This window comes from Pundamilia nyererei, unplaced genomic scaffold (genome assembly GCF_000239375.1).
Source record: "Pundamilia nyererei isolate P.nyererei 1_Seehausen unplaced genomic scaffold, PunNye1.0 scaffold00052, whole genome shotgun sequence".
Lineage (NCBI taxonomy): Eukaryota > Metazoa > Chordata > Actinopteri > Cichliformes > Cichlidae > Pundamilia > Pundamilia nyererei.
In genome coordinates this window covers 1,563,247-1,587,716 of record NW_005187453.1, presented here as the reverse complement: position 1 = coordinate 1,587,716, position 24,470 = coordinate 1,563,247, and the positions used below count along the sequence as shown (strand labels likewise).

Below are 24,470 nucleotides of genomic sequence, written 5' to 3'. Positions count from 1 at the left end.
GAGTGTTGCTGTTTGAGTGCTGCAGGGAAAATATATATATATACCAATATCACCTGCGCTGAGAATATATCTGTGGTGTGAATTTGAGCTTGAAGCCTTAAGAGCATATTCCTGTTAATAAAATGTCTTTGAAACCATGACGGTGTCCGTTTGAGGAAATATGGATATTAGATGAGCATGAGCTGGAATGAACAACTTGGTAGAGTGCTATGGAGTGTTTGTCTGACCTTGCAAAGACTAAGCCCGTTCTTGGTTTTGTAACTTGTACAAAAAGGCGGGAGATAAAAAGAAAGATCTTCACAACCTCATTGAGCTGATATGCAAATTTAGACATAATTGGTGAAGCACAGAATTTAACAGAGTAGAGGCAATTAGTGAGATAAAGCAAGGAAGGTGTTGAAAGATGGAAATAACTGAAGACGAGGACGGGAGAGGGATCTTTGTACTTTAAAAGCAAATAAAAGGCAATAAAGTTAATGACCTGGAATTAATCTTGCAGGGGGAAGTGAGTTGTGTGTGTGTGTGTGTGCGCATATGAAGTTCTTGTTCTCTAAACCCCAAATTTCATGTGTTTGTTTGTTTTTTTCTTCACTTATCTCATGTATCTATATTTTCTTGCACATAACACTTGTTTTTGAAAAGCATTCGTAACCAAAATGCAAATCCATTCAGCTTCCAAATGAGTTTTAGTGGACTGTGAGGTTCTTGAGAGGTTCTTGAGATGAATATACCTGTACACAAAGACCAAGAAATGTCTACATCAAATATTAACGTCAGATGAAAAGAGTCATTTTTCCGATCTTAAAAACAATCGCATGATGGCTTCTGTAACTCTCGAGGAGCTCTGTCAGGACTGGAAAAGCGTCTTTCTGTTATCACAATTATCTGGGCTCGGACTTAAAAAGATGTTATTGATGCCATACAGCTGGAGTTTTAGGATCCTGCATTTTGAAGTGAACCACACAGTGGGAACTCAGATATCTAAAGATATCTAAAAGCCTGATTTTGCTCTCAGGATGATCAGACTAAAGACGCTGCTGTGGTGCACCATGGGAAGTGACCACATGAACCTTCCAGATGAGTAATAAACCACTAGGATATCCTGGTATTAGTTTTTGGTTTAATTTCAGCTATCCTATCGAAATCAAATTGATAGTTTTGTATTATTTAAATAGAATCTAATTATTGGGAAAATGTTAAAAGAGCTACTTTTGGTCTCAGCAGCGAGCCATGTTTTATCTCACTGACAGCCATGGAAAGCTGCCAAGTCGGCACCACAGAGATGGAAAGACTCGGTAAACGAACCTGTAATATGGCCTACATGCAGTGCAAAGACTTTCTGCTGTTAGCAGTTATTATGAAAAGTGGAGACTACACAGAATTAAACTACAGTGATGCTACCTTTACATACACTTTAATGTGTTGCAGCTGACCAGCTAATGAATGCAGCTGTGTTTGCTAGCGACGAAAGCAGTCACAAGGAGGTTTTCTTATTTCACCTAGTGGCCAGTGATCAAATTACACAGTCTCTATGTGCCTAACATGCAAACTCCACACAAGGACCCTACCTGAGTTTGAGCCCATGACTCTGGCGCTATTACAAACTACTGTATTATCAGTCCATAGATTTCATAAGGAGTCAGCCAAAATGTTTTCACGTAGCATACAAGTAGCTATGGAGAGGAGTGAGCAAGAAACCAAACACTCGAGTCAGACGCAGCCTCTCAATATGCCCAACACGTATCAGTACCAAACACACACACAGATAAAGCAGTGCCTTATCTCCCACACTTCAGTACATCTACCCTATGTCCTGAATGGAAATGGAAGTTTATGAAATCTCAAAAGTAATATTTATGTTATCAGATCACAGATAAACTGTTCCTTGTTTTTCACTTCTGCTCTATATTAACAACAGTTTTAACATGAATGTGATAAAGATGAGTAAAATGTTATTAGGCCAGGAAAATGTTACTTTTGCTTCATGTCAACCTCCTTTAATTTCTGTAGTAGTTGTTGCCCTACAAGTCAACCTACATTTACGAGCTTTACGAAAATCAGACAAGAGCTCATTTTTGTATTTTTGGATCTTTGCACTTCAATTTGAGCTTATTTCAGATGTGTTTATGGCAATGGAAACTATAATGAAATGACCGCAAAAAAATTACACATAAGTGGATAGTGAAGTTATAATTTAGGCTTCACAATTGAGTTTTAGAGAATAATAAGACCCCAAGCTAGAGCTGTGCACAGCTTGTACATAATAAGGCTTCATGAAAAAGGATAGATTACTGGGAAAAGATCCCCCCAAATGATTTGGGGAATCAATATCTGCAGTCCTGTGGGCTACTCACTCTAGGACATCTCTGTTGAAGGGCTTCTTGCTGTTGCCGAGGAACTCTCCAATCATTTGTCGACTCAGGCCCTTTCGCTGTAGCAGAAAGTGGGCAACACCGATGGGCGTGTCTGGGATGAAGCCTCTTGAGATCAGGAACTGAAGGCCCTTGTCAGGGTTACTGAGACAAAAAGGAAAGGGGAAACGTCAGTGAACTAAAGTGAGTTAGTGGTGTGACTTGCATGATGTAGAGTGTAGATATAAACCTTCCAGTGGCCACACTCTACATCTATATTTACAGTCACACTGCATAACTCTTGTGCTATCTGTCAGTGAACTCCTTTCACAACAGAAAACAACAACAGCAACCACTGCGCTGCCAACTTACAGCACATGCTAAATCTGCAAGTCTGGATGAAGATTTGGATCATGTAATAAGGCCAACTTGGTTCTTCTCGCAACAGAAAAGCCTTTTTTCCACCCTGTAGCAGAAAGATAATGGGTGCAGTCACACCATTCTCCAGCTCTGACACACTGCTGTGGCGATAAACCTGGCTATGTGAGACTAGCAGTGGTTTGATGCTGTGCAGCTGCAATATTATTTCTCGAAAAATTGGTGAAATTCATTCAGCTGTGACAGATGATTTTTTCTGTATCATATTGAACCAAAATTAGCAGAATTAAAAAGTCATTTTGTTCAGAACAGCGGTTAGAGACATCGCATATGCCAGTGTGACAGAAATAGGAACAAAAATAACAAAGGTAATCCTTTGTAGCAAAAGTTGTAGGAAGTGTTCAACAAGGATGCTATTTTTTGGTTATCTTTTAATTAGTCGAATAATAACTGGGCTAGAATTTATATCCACAATATATACTGTAAGTATTTCTTTGCAAAGATGAGGATTTTGGTCTGACAATCTATAGTTTCTGGGTTCTTACAGTGAACACCTACAGAGTGTTAGTGTAAATAAACATACAAAAGGCTGTGTATAGTTACTCCCCTGCTGAATTACAACTTTAATTAACAACTACAACACAACACTCTGCTAAATTTAGAGGATATAACAAGAATCACAACTGCCGCCTTAGGAAGCAACTTTAAATCCACACATATACACAGATATAAAATATAGCTCTACCATAGAATTTATTTCACCATGAGAGAAAAAACCCCCTCAAACTTTGACTTTTGCTTACATTTTTCATTCAAATGTGATACAATTTTGATGAATTCATCAGTAAAACCAGACTGGCTATGTTCAAAACGATGCCCTTGTCCACTCATTTGTCACTAGCTTTATAGCAGACACATTTTTTTCAGTATTGAAGTATGTTGTATGAAAAGTAAAGTTTTTAGAGCTATTATACACTTTGTGAATGGCTATTAGTTAATGCTAAGAAACTATGAATTGATTCCAAATTCGTTAGATCACATCAGTGAGGCAGTTAGTATCTAACTTGTTGATGTAATTTATGTGCTCACTAAATGGTCTTATTTCGTTGTTTTTGTGTTTTGTTAGGTTGAAAAATGAAAACAAGGTAAATCACTCCAAAGAACATACTTTGGAACATTAAAACAGCATGTTAATGAGCCATTTCTGGTGGACAATAAATAAGGCTTTTTGTAACAGTGTAACTGGTAATAAAAAAAAGTATCTATCCTAGGTCGCTTACTGCGTACAGCAACTAAAACCTAATCACAAAGCTGTTTCTGTAGACATCAGCAACTTAGTGATTCATATTTTTGGTCAATTTTACAAGTGTCTCCTCCTCAAGGTGGCATTTCTGAAATTTTTGCCTATTCTGTTGGTTCGTTTTTTAAAGCATTTTAGTTTTTAGGAATAATTTTAGATCACATCTTAAATTTGAGAAGCATTTAAAGAAGATTTCTAAGACGGTCAAGGCTAATCTGAATTGTTTTAAGTTAATTCGGCACTATATACCCACTTCAGCAGCTCAGTTATTTATGCATTCCATGATATTCTCTCATTTTTCATATTGTATGACAGTTTGGACCCAAGCAGCACCATCTACAATTCAGTCTGTGGTATCCTTATATAACCAATCTTTAAAAATAATGGATAAAAAAAAATCTGTTCGGTGGCATCACTGTCACATTTTAAAGAAATATAATCTACTTAGTTTTAAGAGTTTTAATCATTTGTGCTTTCTTAAATTAGTCTTTAAATGTATAAATAGAATGGCCCCAGAGTGTCTTAATAGATATATCCAGAGACAAGATAGTAATCGTATTACTAGGAGCATGGTGAACAGCAACTGCAAGATATCATATCGCAGATCTACATTTAGTCAGTCAGCTTTTTCCATAAAGGCTTGCCATCTGTGGAACACACTTCCAACCGAAATCAAATTGATTACAGACATCAGATCCTTTAAATTGAAGGTTAAAGTTTGGTTAAAGGGAAATCAGAGATGTAGTCATTTTAACTAAAGATTTTTAATCGTATTTTAATTCATTGTCTATTAACTGTAATTGTATCTATGATGTAATTTGGTTTTATGAAAATGTATGTTTTATTGTAAAACTTATCTATTTTGATTGTAAGCCCAACAAGGGACAATTGTTGAAAATTAGCAATAGCTATAAACTTATGTGCGTTACATCAGTTTCATGTTTTGTACTTGGATTATGTTAAACTGCACTGTCCCTTTTAACTAAATAAATTCAAATTCAACTTGAATCTGAATAGTGGGATTTAAAAAGCACACATGCTCAAAGATTTTGCGTCTGTAGCCTTATTTAAACTAGTGTGACTAGTATGCTAGTTTATGGTGGCTAATCTCAAAAAATGTTAACAAGGTTTGCAAAGTTCAATTAGAACTGGGTTTAAACACACATCACTGCAATACTTTGTCAACTGTATGCTCTACATTTCCTCTGATACAGTATAGTTTAGATATAGATTGTATATAAAGGAACTTCTATACTGATAATTCTGTGGTTTTAGCATTGACTTTATATCCAAGTATCATGGGATCAAGTTTATTTATTTTCACTTTATTTTTACACCAGCAGCTGGTTTAGTCTTAATACTCTGTTGCTCACATATAGCAGCTGCTACTGGCATGGCCATCTGTTACCAAATAAATACTGAAGTATTTTTTAACAGCACTTGTTGGATCACATGTATACTTTGTATTAGTTGTTGGCTAACATGAATTTTTAACTTTAATGTACAGTCATTACATTACAGGATACATATTCAAATATAGCCCAAGTTCTAAAATGAATACAACCTCAGAACACATGACCTATGATAGCACATGATGTGTAATTATCTATTTAATAAAAAGTACTATAAGCCAAAGAAGCAGTGTGTGAAAAACACAGTTTAACTTGTGATTCATCAGCTTTTAGAGCCACCTTTAGGAGCAACACCTTTAAAGAAATGTTTTCTGTATGACTTCATCAGGTTCTCAGATCACTGTGGACTTTTGGCCAAACTCATTGTACTTCATTGAGATTTGTGGTCATTCATTTATGTAGGGCTCTCTCAAAAATTAGCTCTCGTTTCAATCAGGTTGACTTCTGGGCTTTGACTTGGCCATTGCAACACTATGATACTTTTCTTTTTCAGCTATTCTGTTATAGATTTTCTTCTGGGATTTGGATCATTTGATTGGTGCATGATTACATTATGGACAAACATCTTCACTTCGGTCTCCAGAAGTCTTGAGGTTGGTTCAGATGCAACTTTTGCAAACCCAACAATACTTGTTCAGTCTTTTTTAATTTGTACAGTAATGAACATTAACATTTAACATGCTAACGCCTGTAGAATCTAAGATGAAGCTCTTGGATTTTCTTTGCAGTTTCTTTGAACATTGCAAGGTCTGACCTTGGGGTGATTTGCTAATACATGTGCTCCTGGGGGACTGGTCTTGAATGTTTTCCACTTTTGAATAATCTTTCTCATTGCAGACTGATGGACTTCAGATTGTTTGGAAATTGTGTTATAGCCCTTTGCAGATAGATGGACAGCAGTAGCTGCTTCTTTAAGATTGCAGCATTATGTTAAAACATACCTGAATGCTCCAGACCAGCAAACCTCCAAAACTTCTGCTTTTATAGAGGTGCTCACACTTGCTAATTATCAATTATTAGCATTTGATTAGCAGCACCTATCTTCTTAGTGGCTTAGTGTTTGTTGTATTTGTATTTAACCTGGTAAGGACTATTTTTACAATTTTTTTTTATTATATCTTGATAGGTAAAATGTTCTTATAATGTGTTTACTCCTTTTCTTAGTTCGCAGTGCTTCATTCTGGTACCTAATGTGTTCAGCTGGTGACTGGTGGTAATTCTTTTAACTCTTTGAAGCATGTAGGTATAAAGTCACTGTTACAGGACGAACACATGGTTACCTCACTATATTGCTCTTTACATATTCCAGAAGAGGGATATAATTCATCAGGCTAACGTATGTAAATGAATGCCAGTATCCCTTGGATACAGAGACAAAAGCTCATTTGGGACTGTATGTGTTTAATGCATGAGTAGTGCATGGAAACATTTATTTTACTGAGTGATGAGGTGCACTCACATGCTCATGCATCAGAAAATTGTCGAAATATCTCAGCGGGCCTATGAATCATTGTTTTCAAAAGAGAGTACATCTCCCTGTCCAGCATTCGTTCAGGAGATTCAAGAGCTTTCAGTTGACTACATGGCCAAAGTTATATATGAATACAGGAGTAATATCTTAACTATTTATAACCATATAGCTGCTCCGGGGAGGCTGCTGCATTATGGTCACAGCTGTCCCACTCCAGTCTTCATACAGTGTTTAAACTACAGCCTTTACATAAGAGAGTGTGTACCAGAGCTAATGGGTTTAGTGAGGCAAGGGCACGACAGAGGGGAGGATAAAGGGCAGAATAGAAAGAGAAGACTGGAAGAGGACCAGACTGAGCAGATGTGCGGGAATGGGAGGGTGAGGACAAAGAGTGAGCACGATGAGCGCAGACTGGACTGCCTGAAAGCATCTGCTGCAACAGCCTCGGCACACTCTCAGCGTCTCAACCTCTCAGCTGAAGGTGCTGTCTCGCCAAATGGATTTGGCAGATATCACTCATTTGATGTTTGCCCAACAACAGATGGATCCCACATGGTGATTATTACTCGTAATCAGAAAAAGATAGGGGGGGACGACTGCAAAATCATGCAGGAAGTGTAAGATTTGGATTAGCAGTGCAGAATAAGCCTGCAGACATCAACTTGTCCAAAGAGCAGTTTTATTTAAAAAGAAATATTAAAGAATCTTTGCAAGCACTATGCTTTTGGTCAAGGGTTTTGCTGCACAGGTAAACTCATTAAGTTTAGATCGTGAAAGCACTGTTGATTCACTCTTGCTTTTTCATCCTTTCATCATGCTGTGGAGTGTTTTGCAATTTATTTTCTTTTCCAGAATGTTCCCTTATCAAATCTGAGCCTTAAGAGCAAAGATGCAATTTTTTTTTAAGATTATATGGGTCAGTATTTTATTTGAGGATTTTTGCAAGATGGTGCCGGATGTTATTCACAGCTAAGAACAGAAACCGTTTTCTTACAAAGTTTAGGCGTGACAAAAAAAAAAACTGTAAAAGAAGAGCAAGAGCACAACATACACACAGCAAATTGACCCACACCCGTGTAAAGCATGGGGAAGGGAAGAGTAAGTGCCAGACAGGACCCAGATGTCATGCTAAAACAACAACTTCTAAATATAGTGCTACATTCCCAGGCGTCTTTCCCCCTTGCCTCCTCAGAGCAGACATAGTTTTTATTTATTTATTTATTTTTATTTTGCAACATCTCGGTGTAGTACGACCTCGCCATAAATACACCTCTCCCTTACCACCTTGATACCCTCTTTTATTGGCCCTCTATTTTATTGCTAATGGACAGATGTGCTGTCAAAACTGTGTTTTATGGGCCCTACAAGAGCTTAAGTGTCAGCACTGCATGTTGCCTATTTCTCCAGATGCACAGATTTCTGTTCCATTACTAACCAGTGACAGGTTGATGGCCGGTTAGCACCCCTGTGCATTTCTCTGAGTGGAAACACGATTGTGTGTTGTACCTGTAAACGCTTCAAAACCCCAAATCATTAACAAGGACCCACTGTTGCACCAAACTGCTCGTGTCCATCAAGCATGCTTTTGCAGAGCTTTTGCAGTCACATGCCTGCTTTTACCGTCCTTAGGTTGGTTGGTTGTTAAAGCACAAGTTTACTACTTTTTACAACATATACACACACAGATGACACGTTGTGTTTATTTATCTATTTAAGAGAAAGCATTTGAAAGCATTTGTTACAAAGCATTTTTTGTTTTAATGAAATAGGTTCACAGTTTTTTTTAAAAAGCAGTATGGCCTGTCTTATTCTCTAAATATTGGGAGCAAATGAGGGTAAAAGGTGTTGGGTTCTGTGAGAAATTAAAACTGCTTCCTCTGTTTGACCATCTGGATTTCAGCGTTTGTAATTATGTGCTGGGTCATTTAGCACTGAGGGTAGAATGTTAATACAGGAAAGGTTTGTGTATGCCCAAGTAAACAAACAAGACCCCCCCCCTTGTGGAGTCCTCGCCTACTGATTGGTAGAAACCCTCTTGTGGAATTGCTGTGTTAATTAGCCTTGCTTGATATGTCTGTCTCACATGCTCACTCTTCACATCACTGATAAATCTCACATGTCGCCATTTCTTCAATTTGAAAAGTAGTTACGGGTCTCCATTTTTATGCAAGCTGGGCCTCCTCTGAGGTCCAATCAATACTTTCACTACACCAGAATGTATGCGCGGGGAAAAGTGAAATAAGGACATGTCTAACTGAGCCGTATTAAGCTGAGAAGTCATGCATCCAAAAGAGAAATCTACTCAGGAATCTGTCATTAATGTCACACATCCTCCTGTCTCCTCTTTGCACATTTCCCTGTTGAAGACTTTCTACCAGCTCCCTTGTGTGATGGCAGTGTCCTTGGCACACACTCTCCTCACATAATGGAGTCATTGTCATTCCAGCCACACACAAGGTGGAAACTTTATCAAGTGGTCTTTCTCTCAAGCTTTTCCCTGCACTACCTTTTTGTGTCTCTTTCAGTTCCTCTCTGTTGCTTTTGCACTACATTTCCATCACTCACTTGTCTTGCCTTTTTATTCTAGTATGCACACATACAAACACACACACGCACGCATGCACGCATGCACGCATGCACGCATGCACGCATGCACGCATGCACACACCAATGTTTGGAATTTCCTCTGTTTAATTTACTTTCTACACCAACACTTCTTGCTCCCCTTGGAAAGGTGATGCATTGACCCCCCGCTGCAAGACAAACACAGACCAGTGCACACTCACTGTTTAGACTACCCAGTTGGATGCATATTTGTAATCCTTTTCTGTCTGCATGATCAAGCAATACCTAAAGTTTTAGCCCAAAGCAAACAGCCCTATTTAAGATGCAAAGGATACAACAGCAAAGGTATTAGAAGAAGGATACGAACTGGTGGAACTAATAAGCCACAAGCCAGATTTCCCTGCCTCTCCCTACCTTTTTTTTTTTTGCTCCTAATTCATCATTCTATCTCTCTCTTTCCTCTCAGCCAATTTATTAAAAGTCAGCTTATCTTTCGAGGTGTTTGATCAAAAGACGATGACTGAAAGGCTACACAAGCTGCGCTCAAAAGTCACAGAGGCTTGTAATCAAACTGGGGGCTGCCATTAAACACTCAGTATCTCAACTGAGCAAACAGATAAATCCTACATCCAGTCTTTTTTCTGCCACTCCACATGCATGTCAGACTAAAACTATCAAAGCAGACATGTTTGAAAAACTGGATTAAATGTACGTAGCATATCCTACATTCAAAGCCCACCTGTATTGTAACTGGATCTAGCAGGAACACTTTCTACACATAAATAACAGCTTGCCTTATTCACCTGGAATTATATCTATATTGGATTAATCTGCATAATTTATTTGCCAGTGCAGGAAGTGTCAAAGAGGCAATGGGTGGCTGCCATGTTGCATTTTAATGCTAAGAAGACTAAAGGTTGGATTCTTTTGTCACCTGTTTTTAAAATAATGTCGGCCAAAGTCTTCCAGACGCTTTTTCGGGTGTTTTAGTTGCTTAATTCAAGGTACCACACATAGATATTAATAGAAAGGATTTTAAAAACATTGGCACTGGCATTAGAAATGTGTTTACACAGAATGGGTTCCGGGTTTCCACTGAATCAAGCAAAATTGTAGCTCAGGAAAAATAGTTTTTCAGAGGCTTTTAATGTTAATAGTCAGGTGGATTTTCTCATCATAAAAAATGGTCATCAAATTTGGATATATATTGATGTATTAGTTTTAACAGAAACATAATAGAAAGTTGTAAAACAAAAAAAAACTAAAACAATTTTAGTTGCAAAGCCATAGCTACATCTAAATCATTTTCACAATGCATTGTTGTCTTGCTCTCTTTACATTGGAGCAATGTCATCCTAAAAGACACCAGTCACTATAGAAAAATTTCAAATACATAATAAAGGTGATCACTCACCTCTAAATAGACTAGCACTACCTCTTGACCCTTTTACTATGAGTGTCAGGTAATTGGGTTTTTCCTTTAATTTGTCACCAATCACAATATTAATGTGTTCATGTGATGTCTGCTGTTAATCAAAAAGTCAAAGATAAAACTAAATAGTATCTAAATACTAAATAGTATCATTTGTAGCATCGTTTTTTGCTTTCTAAATTAAATATTTCCCACATTGGTATTCCTTCTGTGCTCACTCTTCACTAAGAGCACAGCTCGTTCCGTCTCTTGTTTTCATCGTCTCATTCCGGCATTGAGTCAAAGTTAATTGGCTTTATTGTGCACATTTATGGCGCTGCAGAGCTTGGCATTATAAGAAAAAAGATAATGTGTGTTTATGAGCTGCAATCTCGCAAATATGTGTGACATGGCCTAACTGGATGAATATCCTCACAAAATCTCACACCCAAGGGAGGAGAGTGTATTTTCCTTCAGTGCAAGATATTTTGGAAAGCGTGTAGAGCTTCTACAGAAATGGCTGAGGTGGCAGAGAGAAAAATCCAATCCTGCTCGGGCTGAAATGTTAACAAATTTTTCATCCCAGTTCCCAAGGTACTGGTTCACACAATGCTGAAGGAACTTTTAATTACATTCGCAACTCGCAGAAGAATGACTAATGAGAATTTTAGACTTTGTGGATCGCTGCCATTATTTTGGGGGATTCATCCTTCATGCATTCCAACTAACTGTTACCCAGCAACTCAATCAGCGGTTGAGCTGAGCTTGCTACACGAGTCCAGTTCATTTATTAGAATATGTGGGGTGTTTAGGCCCTTTAGGGTATGCTCTGGGTGAAAGGCTAATAGAGCATATGGTACATTTCTCTATTTATTAATGCCTTCCAAGTCTGCTGTTGGGTACTTAGCACACAGGGGTCACATGGTTCCAGACATTTTAAAATGGGATTGCATAGTGGCGCACAAATTAAATATGGGATATCCATTTCCCTTGGTTTGCTGACATTAGCTTTAACTTAAATTCTTCATATGTAAACTTTGTTTATGATTAAATGTTTCAGTAATTAATTTACTGGTGGTTGGATGTCACCAAGCAAACATCTCCAGGGTTCATTGTTTTGTTTTACTTAATACATAAACACAAGTGCATTCCCCATGCACTGCACTGTTACCTTGGTAACATTTTTTTCTTTCTATCTATCACTGCCATATAACCACCTTGCCCCTGTCTGCAGGGCATTTTGGGAAGTTTTTATCTTGTTTTGACTTTGTCACTCTTCACTAGACAGCGAGGGGAACTGGATTCAGAATGAGAGAAAAGGTGCAACACCCCAGACATAAATAAGCTTTCAGAGCACATTTTGTTTTCTTTTTTTTTTTCTTCTTCTGCTGACTTTATGAAGGCACGCAGGAAAATACAACAGAAGTTGCAAATGTGGTTGCAGTATGAATACCAGAGTGTTAATATTGGCAATAACTTGAGCAGATCTGAAAAGAACTATATTACTATGACGTAACTTCAACACCCAACAGTTCACTAATTCAAAAGCTATAAATTATACTGAGATTTCATCAACAAACCGGCAGCTGATTTTAATTTCTGTTACCATAGAACTACAAGCACTAATGAATGAATCTGCTACTCACACATTGAAGAGGTTGAGGCCGATGCGGTAGAGGCGTTTCCTCATGACGTCTGTGGACAGAGTGGGTGATTTACAGCTAGCGGGGTTCTCACAGTGGTAGCGTGGCAGGCTGAGGATCATAGCCTGCAATGCTTCCTTGGACGATGCCTCGGACGTTGAGCGTGCCTCCGTCGATGTGCTGCTGCTGCTCATCTGCTCTGAGCTATAGTCTGCTGTCTCAGAGCCACATCTCTTAACATCCAAAGGCTCCACCGCAGGAGAGCTACCCAGCACTATAGTCTCCTGTGGTGGAGGGGCCACAGTTGGTTCTCTTGGTGGTGGCGGTACCACCACAACAACCTCCTCTGGGCTTTGGGGGAATGCCATCTTATCCAGAGGGGTCAGAGGAGGTTGCTCCATCTCCCCAAGCTCTTCTTCAGAAGGAGGTGGCGCAGGGAATTCAACATCCTGCTCGCTGCCTTCTATCTCTGATTCTGGTGGTGGTGGAGGCTCCTGGGGTGGGGGTGGGAGTTCTTTGAGCTCTGCTAGGATGTCTGCAGGTGGAGGAGGGGGTTCTTGTGAAGGACCGGGTGGGATAGGGGCTGGTGCAGAATTTGCTGTTGTGGAAGTGGTGGTGACAGTGCTGGAGGTTCCTTCTTGTTGGGTGCCACTGTTGAGGGTGACAGAAGTGGATGATTCCCTAACTGAAGATGAAACGCGGAAGTTCTGACTGTCAAACTGCACCGTCACATCTCGAAACGCCATCATCAGCTTGCTTGCATTCCTTGAGAGGTCGGTTGGGTCTACGGAGCCCTGATGAATTACAGAGTCTCGCATGTCCCCACCCCCGCCTTCTCCACCACCTCCAACCCCTGCTGCCGCTGCTGCGCTAAAGGAATCGGCACTGAACTGATAGTTGCCGCCTTCTTGGAGTGAACACATGGTCTTCAGACTCCAGTTGCTGAGTGCATCATCTATAGACTTTGCTAAAGACTGGACCTGCTCAGTGAAGGAGTCTTCCAGGTCAGTTAGGGTGCCACCAACCGTGGCAGGCAAAGATGGTGAGCGTACCAGTGGGATGCCTGCCAGGTTACAGCCTTCTGCCAGCGCCCGTTCAGCAGAGAAACCCTCCGTATTTTGCACACGGACCTTGCGCAGGGAGATGCGTCGAGGCAGTCGACTCTCCAGAAGTGAATTGCGGATCTTCTCAAAGTTTTTGCTGAGCTGGTACTGGCGGAAGGCAGTCTGGATCTTGCAGGCAGCACGGCGGGAGATGAGGTGTCCGCCGTATTTGTGCTCTAACATTTCGATCTAAAGAAAATGGAAAGAGACATACAGAGCGAAAATAAATTGGTGAAACATTTCTTTTGTGTCAGTGATAGTAAAAGTGAGGACAGCAATTATTAAGACCAAATATGAGAGTCATAGTTGTATAATAATTTTTAAAACTGCAACGAATACAAGATACATGCGAATAGGTAAAAGAGTATTGTTATAATTCGACGTTTTTTTGTAAGTGTACAATGCATATAGGCGTGCATTGGTGGAATACTAATCACGAGGAGATTTAAAGAAAAAATAAGTTAATTTAGTTGGAAAAAGAAAAATACCTTTGCTTTTTTTTAGATACTAAAGATCAGCAAATCTAAATAATATTGTCATGGTTCAGTAAATGTATTTTCCATGCTGGTTTTGTTATGTATCCTGAATCTGTAACCACACTAATAGCTGTGTCATGGCATCCAGCTATTTCTTCAGCAAACAGAGCTCATAATCTACATGAAGTCCATAGAGAAGTCTTCCACACAACCTTAAATTGTCTGAAACGGAACAGGCCGTTAATCTTGCCTGTGAAAAATTGCTCAAATGCTGTGGGAAATAGATAGAGATGTAATATAGCCTTCCTCATCTGACAGCAGCTCAAACACTAGATGAAACCTCTTTGAGTTTCCCAGAACAATCAGGGTGTGGGTATCTTTGGAAGTGCCTAGAAAGAGCGCTTATCTTTCAAAGTCCTTTTCATTCGCACCAAATCAATGAATATAATTCTGTTGCTCATCTTACTTTATCAAGGGCATTAATGTGGAGGAGATTTCAGCTTTGAAAGAACAGCACCACCGTTTTACAAACAGAACTAGCACGATTTTTGTGAAAGTCTCATTCATGGTGAACGTTTGCCTTGCAGGGACTGAAACACCTACAAAACACATTGAAAGACTCACCCACTTACTCTCATGAGTGAGTGGGTGACTCTTTCAAAAAAAACCAAAAACAAAAAAAAACCCACTCAAGACATTTCTACACATGCACTGCAGCCCTGAACTTTTCTAGACACGAAGCTGCGTGTGAGAACACAAGTGTCTCTGTCACTTCACTAGAACAAAGTCCGTGTGACGTCTGATGGAGTCCACGTCGGCATTGTAGCAGCTAATCGCCTGGTGGATTCACAACAAATACATCCTGCCTGCTGCACGCTCCATCAAGCTTGTCTAAACAAAACTGAATACTTCCAGGACTGAGAACGTAGCTGAAGTTCGGCTGCATGCCAGAAAGGACAGCTGAGGACGATGTCCTGAAGCGATTCTCCTGACTGGAGGTTATGAGTCAACGGCTGCAGATGGGCTACCTTTCAGTCATGTCTGTGAAACTGGGACGTCAGATTCACCAGAACCAATTTAGTATCCAGACTGGTGAATGAAAGGGTGAACAAGAAACTCAGGCTACCTCTTTGCCTCGATTCAACTACAAACAAATCCTACCTTGGTCAAATGACTTAACAGCAATATAATTTTATGCAAAATAAGAAGTGGAAAACTGTTTTCCATAAAAAAGAGTTATAGTCCATCACTAAGAGACACAACGAATACATAAATGTTCAAAATATTTTGCATGAAAATGTACTTTATAAAAAGCAAAGTATTCATCTGAGAGAATTCACATCTTTGCTTTTTCCTCCTTTGATTCTCTTACGGATTTAGAGCTGAACTCTTATATCAGAGTGATGTGTACAAGAGGATAAATTTGGTCCGTACAAAATAACCTTCCTGTCAATTCAAATGCAATTGAGTGAATGGTTACTGCAGCTAAGAAGGATCAAATTGTGACTTTCAGCTGCTAATCTGCTTTCCTTTTAGTCCTGGACAAAGTCACCAAACCATCAGACTTCTGCAAAAGAAAAAAAAAAACACTGATAGGCTGTAATGGCTGTAGGGTTTGCAATTTTTGATAAGTGGTTAATTCGGCAAGATGCAGCCTGTCATTGTCATTGGAGGAACCGAATCACATACAAAGCTCTTTAGAATAGTGGAATGACACTGAAAATCCACCTTATCTACTCCATTTACATTTCACTGCAGAGCCTCTGTGAGCAAAGTGAAACGTACTGAGAATATTAAGGTGGAGTTTGAATAGGATGCTGGTTCACAGCTCTACTGTATCTGCTGATGGCGACTTCTCAGTGGCTGTCATCCCCTGCAGACCAGTCGAACTCAGCCTGAATATTCATCGTTTTTTAATCTGGATTGTTCTGTGCTGCATGCACTCTTAATACGACAAGACGTTATCACCATGACTGTGCGGAAACTAAAATAGAGATTGTGTAGTCTTTTTTTTTTATAAGACAGGCGCTGAGGTAATATGATTGACCTCGTTACTCGCAGAGGTGTCCCTCATCAAAACAAATTCTGCAGAGTTCCACTGCAGGGGTGCCCTTGAATGCGCAAAAAAGGGCTGTCAGCTTGGCTGCATTTGATTAAATGTAGCAGTCGAGCTTGTTTGTTTTGGCTTCCGCGTAAGCCGGGTCGGGGATGATGAATAAAGCATTTGGGTCACGTTGCTTTCGTTATTAGAGTGCGTATCTGATACACTGTGCCATTCAGATGGAATTACAGCCACTGGGACGAGCTGGAACATGATGGATGGAGGAAGAAAGTGAGGAAAGTAGACAGGATTTGATGGCAGCTCTAACGAGGATTGTGTTGGAACTGCAAATGCTGTGTACCACTTTCACTGGACAGTCCAGTCAAAAGTGCAAAGTGCATGTTTCCAGAACACAGTGCACAGTGCTTCTGTCTGTGTTACCTGTTTTATTTCATCTCTAAGGACCCATCAGACCCAGTAGAAGATGGACCTTTGCAGATTTAGCAACTCTGTCCTTGACCTTCTATGTTAACACTAGTCCAGCTTGGTTTATGGGTACTGAAGCGTACTGGTGTGGCTCTGCACATATGTCAGACTGTTACATTCTTCCTCATAAGTTTATTTCTCAGTAGTAATGTGAAGGTAGAGCATAGATGTAGGTGGTACTTGTGTCTTGTTTAACTGCACTGCATAAATATTAAGTTCTTAGAACTATGACTTGAATTCAAAAAGTCTAAAACCTTCAACCTTTTCTTTCTGCCAGTTGGACAAACCATCTTTAATTTGGAGTCAAGTTTCGTGACACAGAGAAAATGTTTTTGATGTGTCTTCCAAAGCCAGCTTGTTGGCTCACTGGTGCAGAGAGTAGCATGCAGTGGGCTTTTAACTCACAGCGACTGCCTGCTGTGTCCATTAATGTTACTATAAGACCAGTTACAGTGATGCAAAATGGTTCACTTGGTGACGATTGCACTGGGGAATCTAATAAATTCCAGTTTATTGCTCAGTCAGCAATTGCAGCAAAATATTCAGGAAACTCTGATTTCTTCGTGTGTTAATAAATCCTTAGCTGTCATTTAAAGGGCTGCATGCTAATCCACTGCAAATGTAATGCATGTGGTAAAAGAAAAGGAGACACGTGTATAAAAAAAGATTGGAAGAAAGGTATAGAAAGAGGTGTTGAGACAGATGACCGTGTCAAGAATGGCATTGCTGAAAATCTTCCCCATTAGACCTCTGTCACTTCTACCTCTGATCACTTCACTAAGCGCTGATGAGAGATTATTCTGGAGACACAGTGGTCTGAGAAAACGGCGATGGCACCGCTCTCTCACACCACGTCTCTAAATCGATTCTGACGGAGAGATCAGCACCATGCTGACCTCATGTTCCCCTCTGAATGAGGCACACAAACATGGAGAAAAACTATGCAACACAAAGCGGTGCCACAATGCAGAATACGCAGAATAAAATTAGAGTGTGCAATAACAGATTTTACTTGAACTTTGAGGTGAACAAAAAGAAGAGAAGGGGTATGTAAATATTTGAAGTCAAGGACACGGTCTCTAATCCTCTTGAAGATGACCCATAACAAACAGGGGGTTTAATAGAGGTTTAGCACATTAAGATAATGATCTTACTTAAACACAAGTGCGAATTCAAAATGCAAATTTCAAATATTTTTGGGCTGCGGAGGCAGAGACGGGTTCTCGGCTTCAGATGCTATGGGGATGATAGATATCTTGGTTTGAAATACTTTCTCTGTCTATACATGAAATATTAATACCCAGGGGCTTTGGAAAAGGAATATGTTTAAGTCTGAAAGTTTCTGCTTCACATAGAAATGTGTCTGAAAACCGAAAGGTCAACTAAAGGTGCAGTACACAGCTTTTTTGTTTTGTTTTGTTTTTACTGGTTGCAAATAAATGCCAGTTGTTGCCATTTAGAGTCAAGTGCCATGATTACTATCTCCACCTCCTTCTACGGTATCATTATCACAAATGGCCTCTTAGAAAAGCCTCATCTATATTCAACTTGTGACATTTAAACCTAATTGTAAAACTATATATGTGAAGGCTTCTTAAAGAATACTGATTACCTTGATAATCAAAAATTAGTTAACCTCACTTATTCATTCCTGCAGAACGTTGAAGACAGCTTTGACTAAAATGCTTTCTAAACACCTTTTTTCAGTGGTAACATTTATCTCTTTTTTATCCACTCAGTTTTTGAGAATCACTCTTATTTGCTTCCTTTCATCTATGAGGCAATATTAGTTTAGCTTAGCTCGGCTTTTTCTGAACACAAAATGTGCTGAACTGTACCTGCAAAGCTAAGTAATGTCATAGACTTGTAAAATACTACCCACCCTGAGATTAAATACTGCCTGTTTTACAGTCCCTATAAATCAAACAGCCCTAAAATACTGATTCGTCGAGTTTCGTCCTTAAACGTGCAGGCACAGACTGAGCTGTGTGAACAAAACTGCAGATGATCTTTTCACATGCTGCAGAAATAAGGGGTGGAAATTCAAACCATGATTATTAGCTTTCATGCTCATGCACAGTCTTACAGCGCAGAAACATCTGCATGATTAATGAGATGATTATATAACAGCAAAACTGGGACACAACTAATGCTGACTGTATGGGTAAATGAGGATGACAATAGAAAAGTCTTGATGTCATCAGAGGATGGAAATCTTTTTAGCTCATGCGTCCTTGACCAAAGTCATTTACAGAAAAAGCTCAGCGGTGACTAAATTTTAATGCAGACACTATCTTAATTTAATAGAAAAATAGAATTACACTGATGGGCCTTGGCCAAACAAAAACTGCAAGGAAAAAGTCTCAGCATGGCCGAAATCAGATGTAATCCACTGCTGCGGACATCTGCAGAACAATACCCCCCTAAAATTCTGAATTTTGCATGAGCTGTTTAAAGAGAAGAAAAGTGATCATCTTATTGTGGAATGAAAAAACAACAACTATAAACCCTAACCTGGGCTTTGTGAGATACATAACATGTATTTGCACTTTTTAGTGTATTTATGAGTGAAGGCAGCCCATCAAATCCATTTTCAGTGCTCTTTTTGATTCTTGGGAAATATGAACTGCTGAAGCAGATATTAGCAGCAGCTACTGAGCAGAAGTAAAGGTCACATCACCTCATTATAAAACAAAGTGCTGTGCATTCTGCATGAGTTGTTTACTTCTTCAAGACCTCTCCATTTTATGAGCAACTTAAAGTACACACAGTTGTGTGTGAGTAGGATTGTAGCTAGAAGAGTTTAAATTGACAAAAATTAACTGAAAGGGCAGAAAGAAAATGTTTGGAGACTATATTCCCCGCCCTTCTATGTGCACACATGGGAAACCAGCAGAGCTGTAGCAAGAACCCCCCAGGTAACACAGCAGAACAAGCAGGTGTAAGTGTAGAGAAAGCATCAGTGACAACAGATATGACACTGATTAAGTCAGACAGCATGAAAATGCCAAGCCTGAGTGGAGCAGGGTTGCAAAGGGGCTTGCAGGTATGCAGCAACTTTAGGCAGGCAACGCAAAAGGCTCATCTTATATGAGTGAGCTATGAGCAAAACAAATATAATGTACATTTCCATGTAAGTGTATGTATTATTACATGGATTGACTAGTATTTAAATTTAAACCATTACGTATTTAAATTTAACCTTATTTAGAGAGAAAAAGTAATAGGGGGATCTGGAGGTTGAACGCTAAACTAAAGTGAGTTAATGCTCAAATTCTTCATCATGAGGTCCTTCCCCAGTTATCAAGGTATCGCCCCACAGATCCAATTACTCTGACATTGATCTGGAGATCCATCAAGCCCCCTGCACCCCAGGTTGTACAGACAGAAGATCAATCTAGCTGATCACGTATCTCAAGCCTTGTTGACAGGGAGATCGCAGGAAAGGGGGACCTTCAGATGTAAGATTAAAAGAGAGAAAATGGAAGTGAGAAGGAGACGTTAAGGTTAAAAGAATCATGAGCCTCAATTAGAGAAGTGACAACTGAGGAAATGCAATCAAAACTGAATGAAATGGAGCTGACAGAGAGCGAATATGGAAAAACTATCCAGCTCAGACATATTAGTTTCAGTGGCTTGGAATGAATGCTTTGCTGGCTTATCTGGCAGTTTTCTGTGTGTTCTTCTCACTCTGCGAATTTAAATATGTATTGGCAGAGAAGGACACAATCCAAATGACATCTCCCCTGTCACCTGTGAGCAAATTTCCTTTCAGAGTGTGTCACTGGTGCTCTGACTCTGAGAAACACTTAATACTAGAGCGACCATGTTTACTGATTGTTCTGGGTTATTGATTAAGCGCAGCCAAGCGTGCCGCACAGCACTTACAGGGACAGTAATAGAAGTCAAGACTTGAGGGACCGAGGTGTACCTTGAAAAGAAACAAATTGAACCAAGGGACTCGGAATACCTGGAAAAAATACCTGCATGAAGTACATTACAGTGGCTCAAGTCTGACAAGTTTCTGCTTGAAATACAGAGGATCCCAGCGAAATTAGTATTGCACATTAATATAGGGAAGCAATTTGAAAAGGAAACTCGGAAAAACGAATAGATTTGGGGGGCCTGGATATAGTTTACACTTGATATTACAACTTCCACAAGGCAGTTTAAAGGAGTCTTGGATGGCTTTCTTTCAAAATCATAACTTCAAATTTGGATTCACATTCAAAACACAGATTCTACTACTGCAGCTCTTTTTTTGCTCATTTGTTTGTTTTCTTTTAGCAGAAAGGGAGTGCTTAGCTAGTTAGCAGTAGGAAGCTGGGTGAGCAAGATCCCTCTACAGTGTTACTTGCTTTATACATTACACCTTGACACACCAAAACTGGAGCACATGTGCAGTGTGTTAATGCAGTTATTGTTTATATAGCTCTGTTAAAATGGCGCAAAAAAAAGACCAGATCCACAAACACTGATTGAGAAGTGCACTTCACCTTAGCAGATGGTGAAGCCTAGCCAACAGCCAGCCCACTGACCACACCCCTAATGATGCATCAGTAACTTCAAGCCCTAATAATTTAACAAGTTAGCTATGAAAACATCCATCCCCAGTACAATTGTCGTGAAACGGAAAATTAACTAGAGAGACAACAGAATATACGGCTGTAAACAGGTTTATTTTAGCTTTAAAGTTGGCCATGCTTTTATCAGCATCTATAGTTACTGACTCTCTTTGAAAGGCTGTAAATAAACAGCAGTTTATGGAAATGCATTTTTCAGCCCTCAAGGGTGCTTTTCTTACAGGCTGAATCTAAAATGGATCTAAAATTCAGTGGAGGGCCCTTTTACATAATCAATCCAGCACAAAAACGGTGAGGAGCCCCTCAGGTAGGGGCCTTACCTGCCATCTTACCTTGTCGAAGCTCGATGGACTGAAGAATGTTGTTTAGATGGATGATAATGAAAATTAATGTTTGATGGCTCTTGATGATTATGTAATGTAGATGATATCTGAGCTCCTGATGAACAGCGTGATAAGAACATAGACACGAGAACATGAAAATGCATGTAGAAAAACAGTCACTTTTTACAGTTCAGGACAAAGTCGGTTTAACTCGCTGCAATGAAATGTGCTTTTATTCTCCACAGATGTTAAGGCTTTTCACCATCCACTGATTAATATAAAGCATTAGAAAATATACAAATTTTAAAGGAGTCATGCAAATACAAACTTGCATTTTGTGACATTGTTTTTACTTCGACTTTGATGGGTAATTGTGCATCCTTGCTAGAATAGTAAAGCAGCCTGCACCTGAAAACTGTTTAGTGTAGTCTCAGAAAATCACAGTTTGAAAAAAACAATCCGCTTTTGGTGATGAAGACAACTGAGGATGTCAATGAAGTGATGACATGGCATTGATGATGATGGTTTATGATAATGGAGAAAAGGAAATATTTTTGACAGCCCATAAGCGCTAATAGGGATCAATACATCGAACGAACAAAAACATAAATGAACAAATTTAAAAAATTAAAATAAAATTAAAAAGTCAGACACCAGCTTTGACCACAAACCACCTGACCTTCTCTTCAGACAAAAAAAACGAAACACCACAAAAATGTCAGACCACAGGACGTACAATACACACAAGCCAAGCTACTGCACCTCCTGCCCTCCCCCTCCCTCTCCCAAACACAACACACCAACACTCAACCCGCCCCCTCCCAACCCCAACACAACCCTACCTGCTTATTTTTGAGGTCAAGCGAGAGCTCATAGTCAGAGGCGGCGGAGTGCGAGCCGGCCCCGTTGCGCTGCACCCTCAAGGGCGAGGCTGTGTGGTGCAGACTGGCTCTCCTCCCCGGGCCACCTCCTTTTGCTCCTCCCCCTTCCTCGTCCTCTTCCTCCTGTGCTGCTTCACCCTCGCGTGGCTTGGCCTGCGCCTCCTCTACCTCTTGCTTTGTCTTTGCCTCCGCAACTTCTTCTGACTCTTGATTCTCTTTCTCTGCAACCGTCTGCTCCTCTCGGCAAGGCGAAGGGGCTTTAGGGGCTTCCTGTGGGGCCGCCTCGCTCAGAGCCTTGACTTGCGGCTGAGGCTCGGGCTCTGGTGCAGGCTGGGCTTTCGGCTCAGGTTCTGGCTGAGGTTTGACTTCGGGTTGGGGTTGGGGTTGAGGTTGAGGTTGAATCTGCGGTTGGGGCTCAGTCTGTGGTTGGGGCTGTGCTGGCTGAGTCTGTGGCTGAGTCTCTTGCTGCTGTTGTTGGGGCTGCGGTTGCAGTTCGGGTTGCGGCTGTAGCTGTGGCTGTGACTGGGCCTCACTCTGCAGCTCTCCTTCTCCTCCCTTCCCTTCCTGAACCATAGACGAGTCTGGAGAAAGGTCATCGCTGCAGAAAGGAGGAGAAAATGCAGAGTGAGGTGTCTGCTGCATCCGTGGTGAGCTCTGACCTCTTCTCCAGGCTGCCTGGGTTAGTGGTAAGATGTTGACCCTTTCTCTCTTTTTTCTTTTTTGTGCCTCATCACTCAACAGTTCATCTGTCTGCCTGCTCTGTTATGAATGCCTTTCTTGTCTGTCTAGACACTGACAGACAATGAAAACCAGGAAAACATAAAGCACAGAGCAGCTTATAAAACCACAGTGTACAAAAGTAAAAAAAGAAAGAAAGAAAAAGATCAAGGCATTACTTCTTACAGCAAAATCTTTAGAAGAGAAAATGTGAAAAAAACAAGATAGTTAACAGCCAATAGTGACACACGCTCCCACACACACAGACGTAGGGGGGACAGTCATGCAGTCAAAACAAATGTCACTAAATGTGTGCCTGCTTGTGTGAATACTTGTATGTTGGAGTGTACTGTAGGTGTCGTTTTACACTTTAAAACAAAAAGAGGTGGAATAGGCATGTAATATACAGAAACAAATAATATATTTATATACTTTTTGTCCACATAGCAAATACCAGCTGTTTCTCTAATCATCCAATGTGTTTGAAGACATTTTGATCTAACTGACATCACCTTGAGAGCAGTTTTCAATGCTCCCTTGTCAGCTGATAGAAGAACATGACTAAGCAGTCATGTTAGTGGCTCAGTAAGGCTGCACTTAATCTGCCAGGATCATTTATCAGGAGTGCTTGTCAGACGGTCAAGAAGCTTCTGAAACACCTTTCCGTCACACCCTGATAACCGGGGCATTGGGATGTTCAAATGGAAATGCACACACACTGGCATCTGTGTTGAAGATAAAAGTAAGCATGGTTTAAACTGCTCTCACTGCCAATTTTTCTTTCTTTCAGTTGGATTATTTCTGCCACTCTGAGACGTACAAAAAAGTGCCTTCAAGAAAAAAAAAAGTGATATTGACCACAAACCCAGCTGTGTAGAGTGTAGCTCTTATTTTAGCACACATGTGCCTTTAAACACATGTGACTGACTAATCTTTGATTACATATTGATGAAGTTTGAAAGACATTTCAACGTTTCTGTTTATTATAAGAACAACATGTATCAGCAGATTTTCCTGAAAGACTTACTTTGAATTTGTGCCGGTTTTGCACACCAGCTAAAAGTAACTGTGATAACAAGATAAGACTCCCCCCCGTTATTGGATTTGGTGATAAGAATTGAATCACTGAGCATAAAATCACCACTTTTCATGCAGAACTTCAGAAGAAAGTCAACACGATTTTTCTTCAGAGGAAGACATAGGGCAACAACAACAATAAACTTTTAGTTTGTGTCTTAAGTTGTCTGTCTAAAAAAAGCCTTCATTAATAATGGCATACTTATATACTGCATTTCTGCTAATGTAGAGAGTTAATAATTACAAAAAAAA

The 24,470-nt window shown here is 40.0% G+C and overlaps 1 protein-coding gene across 5 annotated transcripts in view; it reads right to left on the bottom strand.

The window, feature by feature from the left end:
- Positions 1–24,470, bottom strand: part of iqsec3a (IQ motif and Sec7 domain ArfGEF 3a) — a 123,874-nt gene that overhangs the window by 39,056 nt on the left and 60,348 nt on the right. For 4 of the 5 annotated variants that reach the window (XM_005733451.1, XM_005733452.1, XM_005733453.1 and 1 more), the window contains exons 3-5: positions 22,386–23,022; positions 12,535–13,823; positions 2,355–2,516 (exon numbers count right to left, since the gene is read on the bottom strand). In XM_005733451.1, coding sequence (XP_005733508.1) covers positions 2,355–2,516; positions 12,535–13,823; positions 22,386–23,022 — 2,088 coding nt within the window. The remainder of the gene's footprint in view (positions 1–2,354; positions 2,517–12,534; positions 13,824–22,385; positions 23,023–24,470) is intronic. The other variant, XM_013910941.1, reaches the window with a different exon arrangement.